The 16,962-nt window shown below is 40.8% G+C and overlaps 4 protein-coding genes across 9 annotated transcripts; 1 reads left to right on the forward strand and 3 right to left on the reverse strand.

Annotated features, from left to right (window-relative positions):
* Nucleotides 1-649: 649 nt before the first annotated feature.
* On the reverse strand, nucleotides 650-4,412 carry LOC132791475 (calcium and integrin-binding family member 2). Of its 2 annotated transcripts, XM_060800406.1 has the most exons (5): nucleotides 3,912-4,412; nucleotides 3,768-3,802; nucleotides 3,348-3,490; nucleotides 3,133-3,255; nucleotides 650-1,321 (listed from the first exon to the last, which is right to left on the reverse strand). In XM_060800406.1, the coding sequence occupies exons 1-5, from the start codon at nucleotides 3,960-3,962 to the stop codon at nucleotides 1,104-1,106; spliced, it is 570 nt and encodes a 189-aa protein (XP_060656389.1). In that variant the 5' UTR covers nucleotides 3,963-4,412; the 3' UTR covers nucleotides 650-1,103. The 2 variants fall into 2 exon arrangements, with proteins under 2 accessions (XP_060656389.1, XP_060656391.1); XM_060800408.1 differs by lacking the exon at nucleotides 3,768-3,802.
* Nucleotides 4,413-4,679: 267 nt separating this feature from the next.
* Nucleotides 4,680-14,399, reverse strand: LOC132789714 (inositol-pentakisphosphate 2-kinase). Of its 5 annotated transcripts, XM_060797928.1 has the most exons (11): nucleotides 14,301-14,398; nucleotides 13,666-14,243; nucleotides 13,061-13,213; nucleotides 12,241-12,341; nucleotides 10,569-10,598; nucleotides 9,655-10,029; nucleotides 9,493-9,551; nucleotides 8,557-8,703; nucleotides 6,557-7,202; nucleotides 4,988-5,217; nucleotides 4,680-4,912 (listed from the first exon to the last, which is right to left on the reverse strand). In XM_060797928.1, the coding sequence occupies exons 2-11, from the start codon at nucleotides 13,949-13,951 to the stop codon at nucleotides 4,762-4,764; spliced, it is 2,178 nt and encodes a 725-aa protein (XP_060653911.1). In that variant the 5' UTR covers nucleotides 13,952-14,243; nucleotides 14,301-14,398; the 3' UTR covers nucleotides 4,680-4,761. The 5 variants fall into 5 exon arrangements, 3 of the variants coding, with proteins under 3 accessions (XP_060653911.1, XP_060653912.1, XP_060653913.1); XM_060797929.1 differs by lacking the exon at nucleotides 10,569-10,598 and having other exon boundaries at nucleotides 4,681-4,912; XR_009632728.1 differs by lacking the exon at nucleotides 6,557-7,202 and having other exon boundaries at nucleotides 4,772-4,912; nucleotides 14,301-14,399.
* Nucleotides 14,400-14,508: 109 nt separating this feature from the next.
* On the reverse strand, nucleotides 14,509-14,799 carry LOC132789716 (daisho2). Its single transcript, XM_060797932.1, has 2 exons — nucleotides 14,690-14,799; nucleotides 14,509-14,617 (listed from the first exon to the last, which is right to left on the reverse strand). The coding sequence occupies exons 1-2, from the start codon at nucleotides 14,754-14,756 to the stop codon at nucleotides 14,544-14,546; spliced, it is 141 nt and encodes a 46-aa protein (XP_060653915.1). The 5' UTR covers nucleotides 14,757-14,799; the 3' UTR covers nucleotides 14,509-14,543.
* Nucleotides 14,800-15,508: 709 nt separating this feature from the next.
* On the forward strand, nucleotides 15,509-15,855 carry LOC132789717 (daisho1). Its single transcript, XM_060797933.1, has 2 exons — nucleotides 15,509-15,629; nucleotides 15,745-15,855. Exons 1-2 carry the CDS (start codon nucleotides 15,554-15,556, stop codon nucleotides 15,795-15,797), a joined length of 129 nt encoding a protein of 42 aa, XP_060653916.1. The 5' UTR covers nucleotides 15,509-15,553; the 3' UTR covers nucleotides 15,798-15,855.
* The last annotated feature ends 1,107 nt before the right edge of the window (nucleotides 15,856-16,962 follow it).

Consider the following 16,962-nt stretch of genomic DNA (forward strand, 5'->3'; position numbering starts at 1 on the left):
GAGGGAGGGGGCGTGGCAGGGCGGCGAACTTTGCTCAATGTAGTTGGAAAGTAGCGGGAAAAGCAATTACAATAATTGCATGTGATCAGCTTTTTGGCTTGCTAATAAAAACGCCAAAACGAATTTGCCACAAACAACTTTAAGCTGAAAATTGGCAAATTGATAAAAGTTTGACAGCGCACGCACACAGATACACACACAAACATGCACGAACATGCACAAACATGCTCACACATGTACATACGTTGCTGTGTGTGTTTGGGGGCAACTGGCCAAATATCCATTGCAATGGCATTGACTGCTTGCCATGATTGGGGTCAGTAGCAGAGACTGCAACAAACAGTGTCCGCTGAATGTTTACGGCTGCTGTGACTGCAGCTGCCATATATGCATACCACGTGTATGTCAGGGAGGATAGTTAAGGTATGTCCATGTGGTTTTACTTACTTTACTTAAAGTAAGAAAACTAGTTTTATATGCAAAGCTGAAAGCAAAAGACGTAATCTAATCAGATTAAAGAATAGCTGATTGCCTCATAAATGTTAATAAACAGGTTATTTTATATACTTGCTATATAGAAAATATATTTATTAAGCAGTTTTTTAGTAAACATTACTACACAATACATAAACTCAACAATATAGCTGCTGTTGATGAAGGGGTATTATTTTGAAGCCAGCTTTAAGCTGACCACTGATTGCAGGGTATTTTCACATACTTTCAGCCTATTGTCGATCATATTCAACATTTTTGTTGGGCATAGGTTGTGACACACACACATAGCTACTCAGATGTGTGTGTGTGTGTGTATGAATACATGAGTACATGAAGCTTATAAATTTTATAACGATTTGCTGCTGCTCGTTTGCTATGGTGACATTTGACATGCACATTGTCAGGACAATTGGTCAGACTTAATCACACTGATGGCATTTTTATGTGATGTGGCAGCAGCCACACAGTTGCAGGTTGCACAAGTAGCTATATAGCTGTGTAGCTGTGGCAGCAGTAACAGCAATTCAATAATAAAACTACACACAAAGTACTTAAATATGCAGCAAACGAAGATGAAGAAGAAGTTTTTGCTGCTCTTTCTCCCTCGTTTAGATTCGTATGTGGAATGTGGAGAGAAAGTCGGGGGCACGGAGGATAACATGCTCGAACTCCAGAATTGATAGCTTGCCATCGCCATCGACGTCGGCTTCCTCGATTACCTTGTCAGCAATCTGCTGGTGCTCCTCCGGGCTCAGCTCGTTTTTGGTCATTGTCGTCAGGCAGGACATGAGGTCAGCGTGCCCAATGAAGCCGTCTTGATCGAAATCTGCAAAGTCATGACAGACATGCATAAGTACTAGTCACAACACATGTACAGAGAAAGAGAGAGAGAGAGAGAGAGACACATACACACACACACCTATGCAAATGCAGTTGTGCGAAGAAGTGTGTGTGTGTGTGTGTGTGTCGCATTATCAAAGTTGACATGTTCATGCATAAGAGTCAACTGATGTGTGCAAAACTAAGTTACGGGCTATATTCTTATATATAACTCTAGTTCTGTGTGTGTTTACCATGTGTGTGTGTGTGTGTGTGTGTGTGTCTTGTGTGCATAATCGCATGTGCTCGTTGTCTGCGTTGCATGCTTCAATTTGTGACAATCTAATAAAGCACATTGAGACAAAGTGCCAGCGTTATGTTCACATCTCAAAATATTATCGTAGAATTGAAAAACGAATAACTTAGCAGGACTTAACTGCAGAAATGCCAAGCTTCAAAAGTAATATTACAAACAGAAAATTTAATGTTGAAACAAACAATTGCAGCAATTTAAATACTGATATCTTAGTGAACAGTTGTGCAAATATTAATACAACAGTTAATCGTAGAATAGCCAATAAATTCTTAAATTTATTACTATTATTATTAAATACCATAACAAACCTTAAGACTGTTAAATTCAAAGTAAATGCGGCATTAATAAATCATTGTCATCAATCAATTGTCGTAATAACTAAATAGTTTCAACAAAAGAAACGATTATCGGTTATTAAATGCACTTTCAACCGACAGATTTCATCGCATCAAATCGTTGAGGTAAGCGACAATAAACTTTGCACTAAGCGCTCAATTGTTTTTATTAAACAAAAGCAGAAGCAACAGCTTAAACAATTCAATTAAATGTGTCGTTCTTCTTTAATACAATTTGAACTTGGTTAGGGATTCAATTTGATTTGCTAACCGTATCAAACACAACTGAATAGAGTCGCACTATGAATATTCATTTAATTGCTATTGCAAGCACACGAAGTATATTTATTTATTTGCTCGCAGAGTCGTAAATCCCAAATGTACTCAAATCAATTTGTGTGCACAGACCCAGGCGAAGAAGGAAAATGGAAAAGGGGGGGATTGCAGAGAGAGAGAGAGAGAGAGAGAGAGAGAAAGCGCGACATTTTTGCAGATTCTAATTTAAATTTCAATTAAAATGCTTATTAGAATTTATGACTGTCCTTGAACTGTGGCAGCAAACTGTGTGGCACCAAAACTGTGCCACCAACAACAATACCAACAACAACAAACAGTTGTCCTGTACTGACTGCCTGCCTGCCTGCCTGGCGGCAATAGCTTGGGCTCTGGCTTGGGCTTGGACCTGGGCCACAAATTACTGAGCCACGACTCACAATTCGCGGCAAATGGCAAATGGCATTGCGTTCCATGTAAATGCCAAAGACACAAAAGGCACAACAACGACAAAACGGGGCAGCAACAACAATGCAAATGCATAAACAAAACCGGGAAAATTCTGGCCAAAAACGTGCAACTCAACAACAAGCAAGCGAAGCAAACAACAAGTAAAAGTGCTGCAGTTGAAACGACGCGATTCTAAGATACCCTACGACCGCTAGATGGCGCCAGTGTGGAGTTCCCTGAGCCCAACTTCTGCGTTTACTAAAGTGCAAGTTAAATTAGAACTGTTTAATAAATGAAATGAAAACAAAGAAACTAAAATTAGGAATTCTGATATACAAATAGCCATCATGCATTTCTATTTCTATTGTAATCTATTTCTGTATAAAGCCTCGCTCATTTACTTTGAGCTGCAGGGTATTAGGTAAAATCATTGCCAGAACTTACCATAAATTTTGAATGCGTAAAAGACTTTAATATCTCGGGGTGCTTGCTCGCTAAACACGGAGAGGGCATCCAAGAAGTCCTCAAAGGATAAATTGCCCTGGCCATCGCGTGAGAATGCCTCGCCTGGTCAGCAGCAGCAGCAGGAGGCGTTGCCAAATAATATAAGAAACGTTTTGCTTATGAATCTCAGTTGTTGTTGTTGCTGTTGTACTTACAGATACGTCGTCGAAATGGATTCTCACGCAACTCGGGCATCTTCTCAATGCATTCGCGTGGAACCTTGACACTCGAGGTTTGACCCTCGGTCATTTGGCGTGGCACCAAATCCGGACGCAGCTCACGAAAGCGTTTATGCACGCTGCGAACAAGCAGAGAGAGAGAGAGAGAACACACAGCACTTGATGAAAGGCTTTGTCTGTATAATATATGTGTGTGTGTGTGTGTGCTTTGCTGAGTGCCTAAACAAAAGGATGCGGCAAACAAAGGCGCCAATTCAACTCAACTCAGCTCAGCTCAACACAACACAACGTTTTCCCTCATATGAAAAGAAAATAGTTTTCCTTTTGCTTATTATATTAAATAACGTAGCAGCAAAAAATATGACGTATACGCCCCGTGGCGTGGCATATGCTTACCGCAGTATCTCTTTGCGTGTAAAGAACGTGCAATCCTTTTTGTGTTTTTTTGCATTATATTTAAAGAGCAGCGAGCACATGAAATTGATTTGTTTAAAAAGTGAAAAGTTTAGCCAACTTAAGAGCGAGCGAAAGAGAACGCACCTGATAGTCATCCAATTGCTGTTCGGTGAATGTCACAACTTTGTTGCCCATTGCTTATCCAATTGTGTTTGTTTATGCAGTAGGTTTAGCTTCAACTCGACATTCAGCTTCGATTCCGTTTCCCAGCTAGCAGGCTCCAGGCGTATACAACGCTACACACTACACGCTCCACGCCAAAAGCAAACTCGTCCAACAACTGCTGCCTTCCGACTGGCAAAGCGCTGAGCGACTGGCAAACAAAATACACGGCGTCGTCTGACTTTGCTTAGGCAGCCCAGCGCTCACAGTTGATAGAGCTCACAGCATGGCCGTGGCCCAGAACTGTGCCAGGCCAGCACAGACCTGCCCAGGTTCAGTTTTGAGCTTAGTGCGACTGACATATCCTGCGGCGCCTTTGCGGCAGCGGCAGCGTGTGGCTCCAGCTTGTCCTGGCCACATTCGCATGGAAATTAATTAAGGAGTGTTCACGGTGTGTCAGTTTGCCTCTCGTTCTCGTTCTCATTCGCTTTCCTCTTTTTTTTTCGTGCTGTTCATTTTTGCCTTGCTTTCGTTTGATTCACCCACGCCTGTTGGGCGTGTGTGTGTGTGCGCGGTTTGTTTGCCGCTGTTGGACACCAAAAAGGCGAGCGGCAAAAACGCTTTTAGAGGTGCGGCGAATCAGCTAAAAAACCAACACAGCAACACAGCAACCAACACGCACTTTGCACACAAACAAGCCAAAGAGTAAAAACCCAGACTACACACAACAACTTGAACAAAAAAAAAAGTGTAACACAGTTTGTTGTTGTTGTTGTATTTATTGTTGTTGCTGCTGCTCTAGTTTTGCAGTTTTTCCCATCGAGTTTATTAATTAATTTAATGCTCGGCAGCACTTTTCAATTTCCCGCATCTGCTTTACGAACTTGTGAAAGTGACTATCCGGTTTGGGATCGAGATCCAGCACACTCAGCTTGGTGAGAAATTGACGTCCCTGCAGCGTGACGAGCCAAGGCTGCAATAAGCTGCAAACAAAAAAATAAAACACTGATTAGCTAGTGAACATGTGTGTGTGTGTGTTTGTGTGTGTGTGTGTTTACCTGTTGTGCCTGGGCTGGCAGCGAATTTCCTGAAATGTCAACATTATGGAGCAGTCAAGCGCTGTGGCGCCCAACATGTAAGCCTCCTCTGCCGCCAGCTGATCCACATTATCTAAAGCCAAAGCCAAAGCCGGCTCCTGCTGACAGCGACTAAGCAGCGCTCGCAATGCCGCATAGCTGGGCGTGGCATGTTGAGCCTGCCCCGTTTGCCACATGTAATGAAAATGCCTCTGAAATTGCCAAGAAAAACGGTTTGCTAAACTTTAGCGTCAGACAAACAGACAGTCAGTCAGACAGCAGTCCAATCTTATGGCACACACAGAAAAGTGCCCAGCCACTTGGCTGCCATCCAAGTGAGCGCGTCCAGTGCAAATCCCCACTGCACCACAGCACCACAACACCGCATCCCACCAGCACTTTTGACCAATAGCAAAGTCAGCTATCTGACTAGCTGGCGGGGACACTCTTCGTTTGCCGTTTAGCTGCCCTTTCAATTTCATTCCTTTTTAGCTTTTAGCACGAGGCACTCACTTGAAGCATTGTTGAAACATCAACCAGGTAGCTCAATGTAGTTGCCTTTGTGTGGCATCAAAAAATAAAGAAATCTCAAGAAAGAATATACAACTATAGCTAGACGAAAATTAAATACTCTTGTTTATGTCTTAAACACGCTTTTGTAAATCTTTGTTTAAATTAAACTCTCATAGAGAAAAACAAAATTACATAATATATAAATATAATATTTTCAACATTTGAATTATGCCGAGTTTTAAAATTTTTTTATAATATTATTTGAATATGATATTCTTGTAGTACATGAACTATTTTCATTATTAACTAAGCTTGATCAAACGATTTGTAAAAATCTTTTAGATATTGAAGTTAAAATTTTGATGAATAATTGTTAAAGAAAAACATTTAGCACAAATTATATATGTATAAATATATTCTGAATATTCATTTCATTCTAAGAGAATTTTAAAATATTTATTGTATTTGTGGTCTCTGCATTGAATTGAAGCTGTGGCATAAATAAGAATAGGAAGGTGATATTTTCTAAACACAACTTTTATTTTCACACACAAATCAATCTGTAACAACAATTAAATTTCAAACTTTTGGCATTAGGCAATTTAGTAAAAAAGCAAAAGCAACATCTAACTCTACTCTGCTAAATGCAGTGACTCCAAATAGCAACTATATCAACGATATTTCGACAGCTGCTTCAAAGCACGACAGTTGCCACAACAATATTGTAGTACTCGCAGAGCAAAGTGTATTAAAATGGAAAATGGAAAACAGAATCAACTGATGGCCATCAAATGCAAAAAACGAAAAGAAACAAACCAAAAGAGCGAGCAGAAAAAAATGGAAAAAGGATAACAGTGAGAGTTTTGGGAGAGTTTCCCCTCTCTTTTGCTTGAACTCGATAAAAATAAACACCAAAAGGGAGATGACGACACAGAGCCAAAAAGGAGACTTTGGGAGACTCGAAGACTGGGAGAATGGTTGATAGCCAGCCAAGGCAGCAAAAGCAAGAGCAAGAGGAAGAGCAAGTTCTTTACTTACCTTTACCAGCAATTGTAAATGCAAAATTTTTTGCAGCACACAATTTTTTGGTAAGTGAAATATTTCCGCTTTGTTGATCTGTGCTCGAGTTTTATTCGGATTCGGAGTCGCCATCATCATCGTTGTCGTCGTTGGTGGCGATGTCGCAGTTGGCAGTGTTTCCGTTTCCGTTCGAGTTGCTGCCATTGCCACATTCGTTGACAACCTGGTTGTGCTTTCACAGCACGTTGCTGCTGTCGATGTTGTTGTTGCTGTTGGTGTTGCTGTTCGGCTACGCTTTGTGTACCTTTGGGTCGCTTTTTCAGCAGCTGCTCTTGTCGAGCATCGTCGCTGCTGCTGCTGTTGCTCTTGCTGTGGCTGACCAGCAGCAACAGCTTTGACAAACTCAACTATTCCTGCCAGCTGTTGTTGTCCCCGCGTCTCCGTCTCATGTTCGTGCCACGCAGTGGCAACAGCAGCATCAACATTAGCCGCGCCACTTTCTGTAGTAGTTTCTGTTGCTTTTGTCTTCATGCCACACCCAACTGCAGCGCCTCCTTCTTCTGGTTGCTGTTGTTGTTGTTGTTGATCCATCTCATTCGTGTTGTTGCCGTATTCCCTGAGCAGGCAGGCGACCAGCAAATGTTTTATAAGCGCCATAATTTCACTGGAGAATTTCAGTGATTTTATGGCCATGGCGTTGGCGTTGGCATTGAGGGAGCCCAAATGGGAAATGGCAAATGGCAAAATGGGGAAATGGTCAATGGTCAATGGGTATGGCATTGGGATTGCCATTGCGATGTCGATGGCGATGTCGATGTCGAGGCGATAGCAATGGCGATTGGCGGTGTGTGAGGTTGCAGAGAAAGTTTTTGTCCAAAATTTCGTTTTGTTAGCATTTTCAATGCACATTCCAATTTTGTGTGCCAGTTACGCCAATGTTGTTGTTGTCGTTGTTGTTGTTGTCAACGTTGTGTTGTGCAAAGGTGTTGAAATGAGTGAACAAAACATAAAAGAAAACGCAAAAAGAAAAAGAAAATGGCAATGTTAGCGGTTTGGCATTCGAGAATTTGTGTTTGGCTGTTGCTTGCATTATTTATTGAATATTTGCGTGTTGAACAATTGGTTTCCCGATTTCTCTCTCTATCTCTCTCTCTTTCGCTTGCTTTTGCTCTTTCTTTCACCCATCCAATCTCTTCTCATTCTATTTCTCTGTCTATTCCTTTATGGATTCTCCTGCAATTGTTATGGTTACGTTCCAAATTTATGTCGCATATACTTATTTTGTTAGCTTTCAATAAGTTTTCTGAGCACACCTGAACCCAAGAGTCGTTTATTATTGAATACAAGAGATAAGCTGAGCATATTTATATAATATTTACAACTAACTGAATTAATTTTTGCCACCCAGACAATTTCTCATATTTAAATGACAAAGTCTAAGTCTCGTTTTATTCAATTTAAAATTTTATTTCTTTTGGCAAATAATAAAAAGTATTTGCAAGTCTTTTGCATTCACTTTCAGGTGCAATAACTTTATATTTGGGACTTTGCAATGTGTGAAAATAAAATTATTTATTGAGAGTATTAAATTTAGTTTGAAATGCAAAAAATGTAGTCAATAAAGTATGTACATATATAGAGAAACTTATTTAACAAGAAGCAGATTAAGACCAATGTATAAATCTAAACCCCACTTTAATAATTTAAAAAGGAGCATTTCTTAGCTATTTACGAAAATTACTTAAAAATTGAATTAATATTAAAAAAAATGTTTATATACGGAGATTCTTAATAAACTCAAAGCATATCCATATTTAAGAATCTAAAGTTTGCTTTTATTAATTTAAAATCCAGAAAAGTTAAAAGGAAATGTACTATTAGTCTCATCATGGGGTAAAGCATAACACATTTGCTAAAGAATTTCCTTTCAACTGATCAGCTATGCGTTTAAATTCATTTGGAAAGAGAGCGCAGCGGAGGCAAAGCAACAACAGGAGGGGGGATTAATTTGCACTTACCCAGGAAAAACGCGAGTGTGCAGCTCATCACAGGAAATCGAATTCGCGTGATCGCCATAAATTAAATTGCCGCGCTGAAATACACGTAAATTATTTTGCGGGCAGGCGAAAAGTGCATTCAAGGCATTGACCATGCGACCGGGTGTACTAAAAAAAAAACACACACACACACACACACACGAGAGGAACAAAGAAAAGCAGTGAAAAAAGAATATCAATAAATACGAGTATATGTATGTATGTGTGTGTAAAAAAATAACACTATTAAAACATAAATGTATATGCGCGATATATCTGTATGCTACAAATGGAGGCTGTCGCTACAAAAAAGCGGTCCACAAATTTTTGGCCAGAACATTGCAAAAGCCGTGAATGAGACGGCATGGCGAATAAATACCCTGTGGAGAGTACACTGCAGCGTACGCTAGATGGCGCTGGTGCGCGCCTAGACAAGAACGTTGCAGGGTGTCGGAAAAGAAATGAAAGTGGAAGCAGCCGAAGCAGGCGGTAAACCGGAATGAAAGCACAAGCAAATTGAATTTCGTGCACGGATGCACGCATGACTTGAAACAGCGGGCCACAAATAAACGAATGAGCCGCGGGAACCCAACGAGAACCAAAAGCTGAAGCAGAATGATGTCCTCGCTGTCCTGTTCTCTGGCCGCAGTCGTGTTTTTAAAGGCTTGGCCCGGAAATATGGCACACGGCAGAAATGCCATCCAAGTGCTAGCAGGTAGGCACAAGCCACAGCTGTTCGGAGTTGGAGTTCGCGTTGGAGTTGGAGCAGTGGCAGGCCGAACAGAAAGTGTTGGAATTATGAAGCACGACAGGACACGCAAATGGAGCAGATTGAAATTTATGACTTAAAGGCGTGTCCAAACAGTAGCAGCAGCAGCACCTGAACAGCAGCAAACAGATTGAAAACTTAAAACTCACCCAGAAAATAGCTCCATTGGACAATATTCTCCCAATCGTTTGATTTTGCCAGTCTGCAACTGCAAAAAGGAGGAAGCCATAGTGTGAGTCAAAATGTTTGTAAATCAAATAACAACAATGTGGCAATAAGAGAGTGAGACGAAGACGGACACTCGCACTCACCTTTAGGTGCTGCATGCTGCAATAGCGACACCTGCACTTGTCTGGGGTTAACTGTGTTAACCGTTCGCCACCCGTTGCCAGCAAGTTGGTCCGATTGCAGCTCGTCGCAACGTCGGAGGTCGTGTCCATTGTCTTTGCGCCCGCTGGCATTAAATCAAATAAATCGCTGACATCACTTGCCAACTGCAGCCAGCCCTGTTTCGGTTTTATTTCGATGGCATATGTATCGCCCAGACGGCTGATTCTCTCCGTCCCTCCACCTCCCCCTCCATCATCCGCACTCCGTTTGCTGGAACTCGTGCTGGCTGCGCGGGTGCTCAACTCGTTGGACTCGTTGCAGATGTCGGCATTCATGTCCGTGTTCATGTCCTTTGCCTACAAATTATTTCGTTTGGCTTATTCTCTCGTTTCGTTTGTTTTTCTTTTCACTTTGCTCTCTGCCTCTCTCTTTCATTGTTGCCCTTGCTTGCTGCACGTTAAGCGCATGTGGCAGGTGTGGCAAGTGGAGCACGTGAGGGGGCAGCGTCAGCGTTGACGCCATTTTGACTTGAAAGTGCCAACAACAAGCAAAGTGAAGTTGTTGCGGCACAGCAAAAAATATACGAAAAACACACACACAAAATACACATAAAAAGCGACAAGCATTGGGGGTCCTGGACAAGGACTAGCACAAGGTCCAGGACCTGGACCAGGTTATCGCAGCCAGAGCACGAACATGAACTGTAACTGCCTGCCATTGTCCAGCTTGTTGTCGTTGTTGTTGTTGCTGTGACATAAAACAAAAGTTGTTGTTTGCCGCGCTGATTGTATGATGAGTTATGGAGCTGGACATTCACATACACTCATACTCATACACATACTCATACTCCACACACACACACACACACACACTTCACACAATTGCTTACTCACACGTTTTCATCGCATTCGCCTTTTTCTCCCAACTTGAAATTGAAAATTAACATTTAAAGGCACAATTAAAAGCGGCACTTTGCCTGTTTCCCCTCTCATAACCCTCCGCCCCACTCCTGTAGCGCTTCTAGTTTGCCGACTCATAGTCATATCCTGTCCAGCACACAATATGGCGTTAGTTATGGCGCCGTAACTATTCTTTTTTCTCTCCACTTGCAATTTTATTTCGGTCAATGCTTTGGCACCAAAGCCATAAATTGAATATATAACCATCGCGACGAGGCTGAATTCGAAGAGTCCGCACAGCATCAACGAGAAGCGCGTCTCTTTCCCGACTACAAAGATATCCTGTGTCTGCTAGAGTTAAGTCAGCGCCATCTACCGTGCGCTTGTTGCAAAACTAGAAGAACAGACACTGCACGCTAGATGTCGCTACTCAGTTCTTCACAAACAAAACATCGACTAATTTACTGCATTTTAAATAAACAAATTAATTAAATTCATGGCACGCTGTGATAGTAAATTTATGAAACATATTGTCAAGTAATTAATATAGAAGTCATTGAGGTAATTATTAACTAAACAGTGCACATGTTAGCATTCAAATTTTATGGAAATTAAACATGAAATTTTAAATATGAAGAACTAATCAAACAATAGTAAAATACAAAACCGGAGCACACACTTTAGGTAATAACTACATAGAATTTATTGTGAAAAATATGGAATTATTTTGAGAAAAAGAGCAAATTAGAAAGAATATATGTACATAAATAGACATCTTGTTCAGTAACATGTATTTTTTGATTGTTTTGATGAAGAGGTTTTTTTGAGTACATTAACTTTTCTCATTTTTTATAACAAATTCTTAAAACTCGCTATAGTCATATAAGAATTTAAAAGAATTCGAATGTATTTTTATATCAAACTCATGCAGTTGAAAAACACTAAGAAGTATCAACAAATCCGTGACACTGTTCATAATCACATACTAAATACTTCTTCCATCTTGTCAATTTTAAGACCATATCCGTTAAACTACCCGTTTTTATGTTGTTCAGTGGATATTACAGGATATGTTGAACTAGTGGCTTTGGCGGCACTTTCAAAGCAATTTCGGCGTCTTTTATAACCGCACAAACCGAAACGGCCATCGGGTTCAGGCAAGGTTTGTAGCTTCCACTTCCAGTGGCTGCTAGCCACAGCAACAACAATGGCAACAACAACAGCAAACAGCGGCAATAACAACCACAACAAAAGGAACAATGGCTCTAGCAATAGCAACAACAATAACAAATCGCAATAGCAATAGCAACAACAATGTGTTTACACTGTTGCCCACTTTAATTCAAAACAAAGAACCGTTGATTTATGTTGCCTTAGCTTCCACGTTCACGTCTATGTCCGTGTTCCGTGTCGTCCCATGACCAGGGCTTGGCTTCTGGTTTAGAGCTTTGGCTACATCCACATCCACATAGAAACAAACATATAGTTTGTAGTTGTTGCTGTTGTTTTGTTGGACGGGGGCGGATATAAACCGCTGAATCGAAGGGCCATTGCATATGGCCGAAAAAATGCCAATATTGTTCTTGTACAAAATATACAATATATTTGAGTCGCGTCCCAAATACGGCGGGTGGACGGAAGGAAGGCGGAGGCAGGCAGGCAACTCACCTGCAAATTGGCAAGTAAAACATCGAATGTGGCAGGCAATTGGGTCACATCTGGCAACATCAGACCGAATGGCCCCACAAATTCCTTATCCAGGCGCGCAACTGCAAGTGGAAAGAACCAAACATGAATGTAAAGTGCAGCAGAGCAGTCGAGGAGCCGCCTCGTTCGTTTATTGATATATAGATGCCTCTGGGTTAGCGACTGGCAATGATAAATTGTGGCAGGGCCCAGGACAAGGTGCAGCCAGCAGCCACGAGCCAGCAGCCAACAGCGAGCGTCGAGCAGCAGCCTGCAGCCTGTTGCTAGTCAAACGCTCGCTCTATCGAGGCAGACGTCCGATGTCGCAGCCCGCGCACAACTTGCCACAACTTTGCAGGCAACATAAACCGAATTTTGATATATTGCTGCGACTATTGGCTACGGCTCTGGCTCTGGTCCTGGTTGTGGCTCTGGTGCCACGCTTGCAACACTGCCACTAATCAGTCCCATGTGCACATGCAGCACATTTTGATGTACAATTTAGAAACTGGAAACTGGAGCAAAGTGAAACTACGATATAAATAGAAAGAGATAGAGAATAAAAGAGCGGCTAAAATGCTCTTTTATGATTGATTGCTGTGGCGGTTAAAAGGCTTTTGGAATGTGGCCAATGGCCAAACGTTGGCGTGGTAAAGGCCAAGGCAATGTTGCAGCAGCTGATCAGCACAAAAAAAAGAAATACAAAGTGTAGACCACAAAAATGCTTGCAACAATGGCAAAGTCATGGCATAAAGTCACTCCCGACAATCCCCGATGAAGATGAAGACGAAGATGAACTCACCCGGCCTGTGGGCGCGTATGTGCTCGTTTATCCAGAATCTATCGCTTTGCTTGGGTATGGCAACAATATCCGGTTCGCAGACAAACTCATTTCCTAATAGACGGCGCATTATCTCGATATAAGCCATAAAATCCGGCATTGTCAAGACGCCAGCTAGAAAAGAGGGAAAACGCAAAAGAAATAAGATAAATGAAATAAACACATTTGATGCAATGGCCAAAAAGATGCACACCCAGCCGCAAAAACAGTTACAGACTCTTGCCACAGCCACAGCCACAAACACATTCACATACTCATCTTACACATACATACGTAGATGGAAGAGGAGCTAGCACAAAGTAAGAGTAAAAGCCAGCCAAGCGGGCAATAAGCATGGCACAATACACAAATTGGCCAACGCCAGAGGAGCTCAGCTCTTGCTTTTGCTTCTACTTTTTGCCAGGCAATGAAGATGTGGCTGGGATAGGGATTGGGAACTGTAGTTGCTGTGGTGTTTGAAGTTGCACGCAACCATTTCCTGTCCAAAAAAAAAAGAAGAGAAACTAACAACAATAACATAGCAGCTCTTATTTTGTATATATAGTATGTATGTGTATGGTGCTAACCTTTAGTTGGGTCGGAAACGTTGGGCTGTTTTTCCGGCCTCGACTGGCAACTGTCCTGGGAGTCGACGTTGTGGCTCTGCTGACGGTTGGATATCATTTTTGGCAAACGTAAAACTTTTTTAAATTGCGGCAACGCCAGCACCAAATTTGCATTACCCTCCGCCCGATAGATCAACTCTATTTGGCTCAGCTCCATCTGCGCCGGCAGCTGCAGCAGCGAGTTGAGAGTCTTAGCTGCAGCTGCTGCTGTTGTTGTTCTTGTTGTTGTTGCCTCGATTGCTGTCATGACTTTTGCGCGGGTGTTTGCGGTTCGTTGGCGTTGTCAAATTCCAACTGACACGAACATCGGACATGGACGAGAGCGAGACTGCATCCGCAAAAGCTTGGCACTGTCTACTTGCCCAATGGCGCGCCACTGTTGATGATTTTGCCGATTGCGGTTTTGTGGCGAGTTCGTGTTGCTGTTGCTGCTGTTGCGGCGGCTGCTGGGGCTGCTGCTGTTATTGTTGTCCTTTGGGTGTTTTGAGACAAGCGATAAGATAATCCCTTTTGCGCATAAGCCAAACAAATTGCGCTGGCTGCAAAATAGTTTTGATGAAATAATAACTATTTATATGGCTCAGCTTAATATTTACACAACGGAACAACATCTGTTAAGGCTGCAAATTTAATTATTTTGTTTATGAAATGATCACAGCTTGTTGCCGGGCACAGGGTGACTAGAGTGACTAAAACGGGCAGCTGCAGCAGCTGCCAGCTGTTGTGGCGGTTGGTCGATAACCGATCAAGCGATAAATTGCCTGTGAAAATTACCCGCCATATTCAAATAATAAGAAAGTCTGGTTACATGCTTATAATTGCTTTATTTGGGTGTTGGTTTAGTTCTTGCGAATATATTGTGAATTATCTGTCTGTATCAACGTATGGCCACCAGCATGTAGCACTTGTGTAGCTGTTTGAAGAGTAAAGAGATTAATTCAATTAAATACTTATTCAATTTGCTGACTCTTTTAATTGTAATTACCAGCGTCAGCACTAGACAGAGCTGCAATCAGCGCAAAGACAAAGCCACAGATCTTCAGGCAGTTCATGTTTGATTCGAGCTGAACGTATTTGATATGAATTGGCAAGCTGCACATGCAGCGTTTTTATAGCAGCTCGAGTCGCTGAATTGGAATTTCCACAAGTCAAGCTAATCTTGATCGAGTCTTAGAAAATACCCAGTTACATGACCTTGATAGCATTGATAACTGTAGCTTACACTTGTGTTTACATTTTGCAATGGCTTCAAATTCACACGTCAATTGTCTAATATATGTATGCTGTTTGATATACTTACACGAATTGCAAAATTTTGAATATTTTAATAATGTATATTGAACTCTTTCATCTTTTATATATATCAGTAATTGTTTAATATTGGTATTTTTCATTTAAATTATTATTAAATTTTACCAATAAAGTAAAATTATAATATTTTAATTTATAAATAAATTTGGAAATTCATTCAACCCTTTGTCAAGCACATAGTTTAGAAGCATTCTTAATAACAGTCCATCAGTTTCACTCCCTCCTCATTACAAAGTATTTAATGCGTTTACTGGGAATCAATTAACATATTATATATAGCAAATATGCAAATAAGATAAAGTATATTTACATGCATGCGTAGAAAATCCAGCCGGTTTGTAATTCCGATTAAATGCAATACAAACAAATGTGCTGATTAAAGAGACACTGAGTGCATGCCACAAGTTAATCGATCTTTAACCTGCGAATAGCTCAATAGGAAAATCCCACCTTTGGCTGCTGCAATCCAACTGCTATAAAAGATCGCACAGAACTCAGTTAAGCATTAGTATCAGTCATACAAACCACATCAATCAATATGCAATTCTTCAAAGCTGCTGCCGTTCTTCTGGCCATGTTTGCTGCCTTCGCCAGCGCAGAGCCCGCTCCACAACGTGAGTACTATAGAGGAAAGCTCTTGTTGACAATTAAATTTATAATTTTCTAACGATTTGTTGACAATTAAATTTATATTAATTTCCCATCTATATTTATTTGTATTCTATACAGCTGGCACTGTTCTGGTTCAGACTGACAATGTTCAATACATCCGCACCGGCTAATTTATTAAGATCAATGATGTAACCTCTTTGAATAAAATGATTATAAAAACAAACTAAATATGCTAGAGTACTTCTTGAATTAAAGATTTTTAATACTGGCTGCGAGAGAAGAGAATGGAGATCAATATTTAATTCACTGAGATTTTATAAGATGAGAAAAATGCTTTAACTAATTCTTTTATATTAGAAATTTAGTGTGTCAAACAGTAAATGGAAAGACTTTAAAAAGTCATAAGCTTATCAGCTAGACAGTGCGATTTGATGCTTGTTTGTCAGATGCTCTCATTTGTAAATAATTTAAATATATAATTGCACTTATAATAGAAATGCGCACATGAGCTTAATAGAAAATGAATTGTGGTGGTTATGGCTAATAGGTAGCCTAGTTACGCATAAAGAACTGATAAAGAATCATTTTTAAATATGACTGCATATCATTAATATGAGGTATATTTATGATTTTATTATAAATGAATATTTTTTAATAATTATTTGGGTACAAACACATTTACAGAAGACTTTATTTTAATAAATATAACGAAAGAGAAGTTGTTGCTCACTTTCCATAAACATTGTGTTAAATATGTAGGGTATTTTGTAGTATAACCCCTACACATCTACCGTCAACAGTTTGCATTGGCAATACGCAATTGCAACTACATATGTATATCAATAGAAGTGATGCTGAGAACAGGTTTTCCACAAAGCAATGCTATCAGCTGAATGCTCACGTTGTTGTTCGATTTAATTAATATTGGCGTTTAGCTCTTTAGTATTAGTGCAATTGCATTTGCGTATTGATAATAGAATTATCTGGGAATGCCCCGAGACACAATTTGTAGTAACATGCATACTGGCAAAATTATGGGAATAGTTGAGAGTTGTTTGTGGCCAAGTAACATAACTGGGCCATAATGAATGTTGCCGTGATGGACTCTCTTCGCTTATGCCTGGCTTTATAACCAGACCTCAAGCCTCGGGGACCGCCTTCATATTTGCACGATCCCGTCGAAACAGAGCAAAACTTTAAACAATTTGCCAAAGCGCAAAACTATTTGGTTGTCCTGCTGCTGTTGCCGCTGGATAGAGGGAAAGCTTTGCTTTTGTTCCGCAGCTATTGTTGCACAGCTCCCTCGCCGTCGCCCTCACCACCCCTTGTCGTGGG

The sequence above is a fragment of the Drosophila nasuta genome, chromosome 3, assembly GCF_023558535.2.
Source record: "Drosophila nasuta strain 15112-1781.00 chromosome 3, ASM2355853v1, whole genome shotgun sequence".
Lineage (NCBI taxonomy): Eukaryota > Metazoa > Arthropoda > Insecta > Diptera > Drosophilidae > Drosophila > Drosophila nasuta.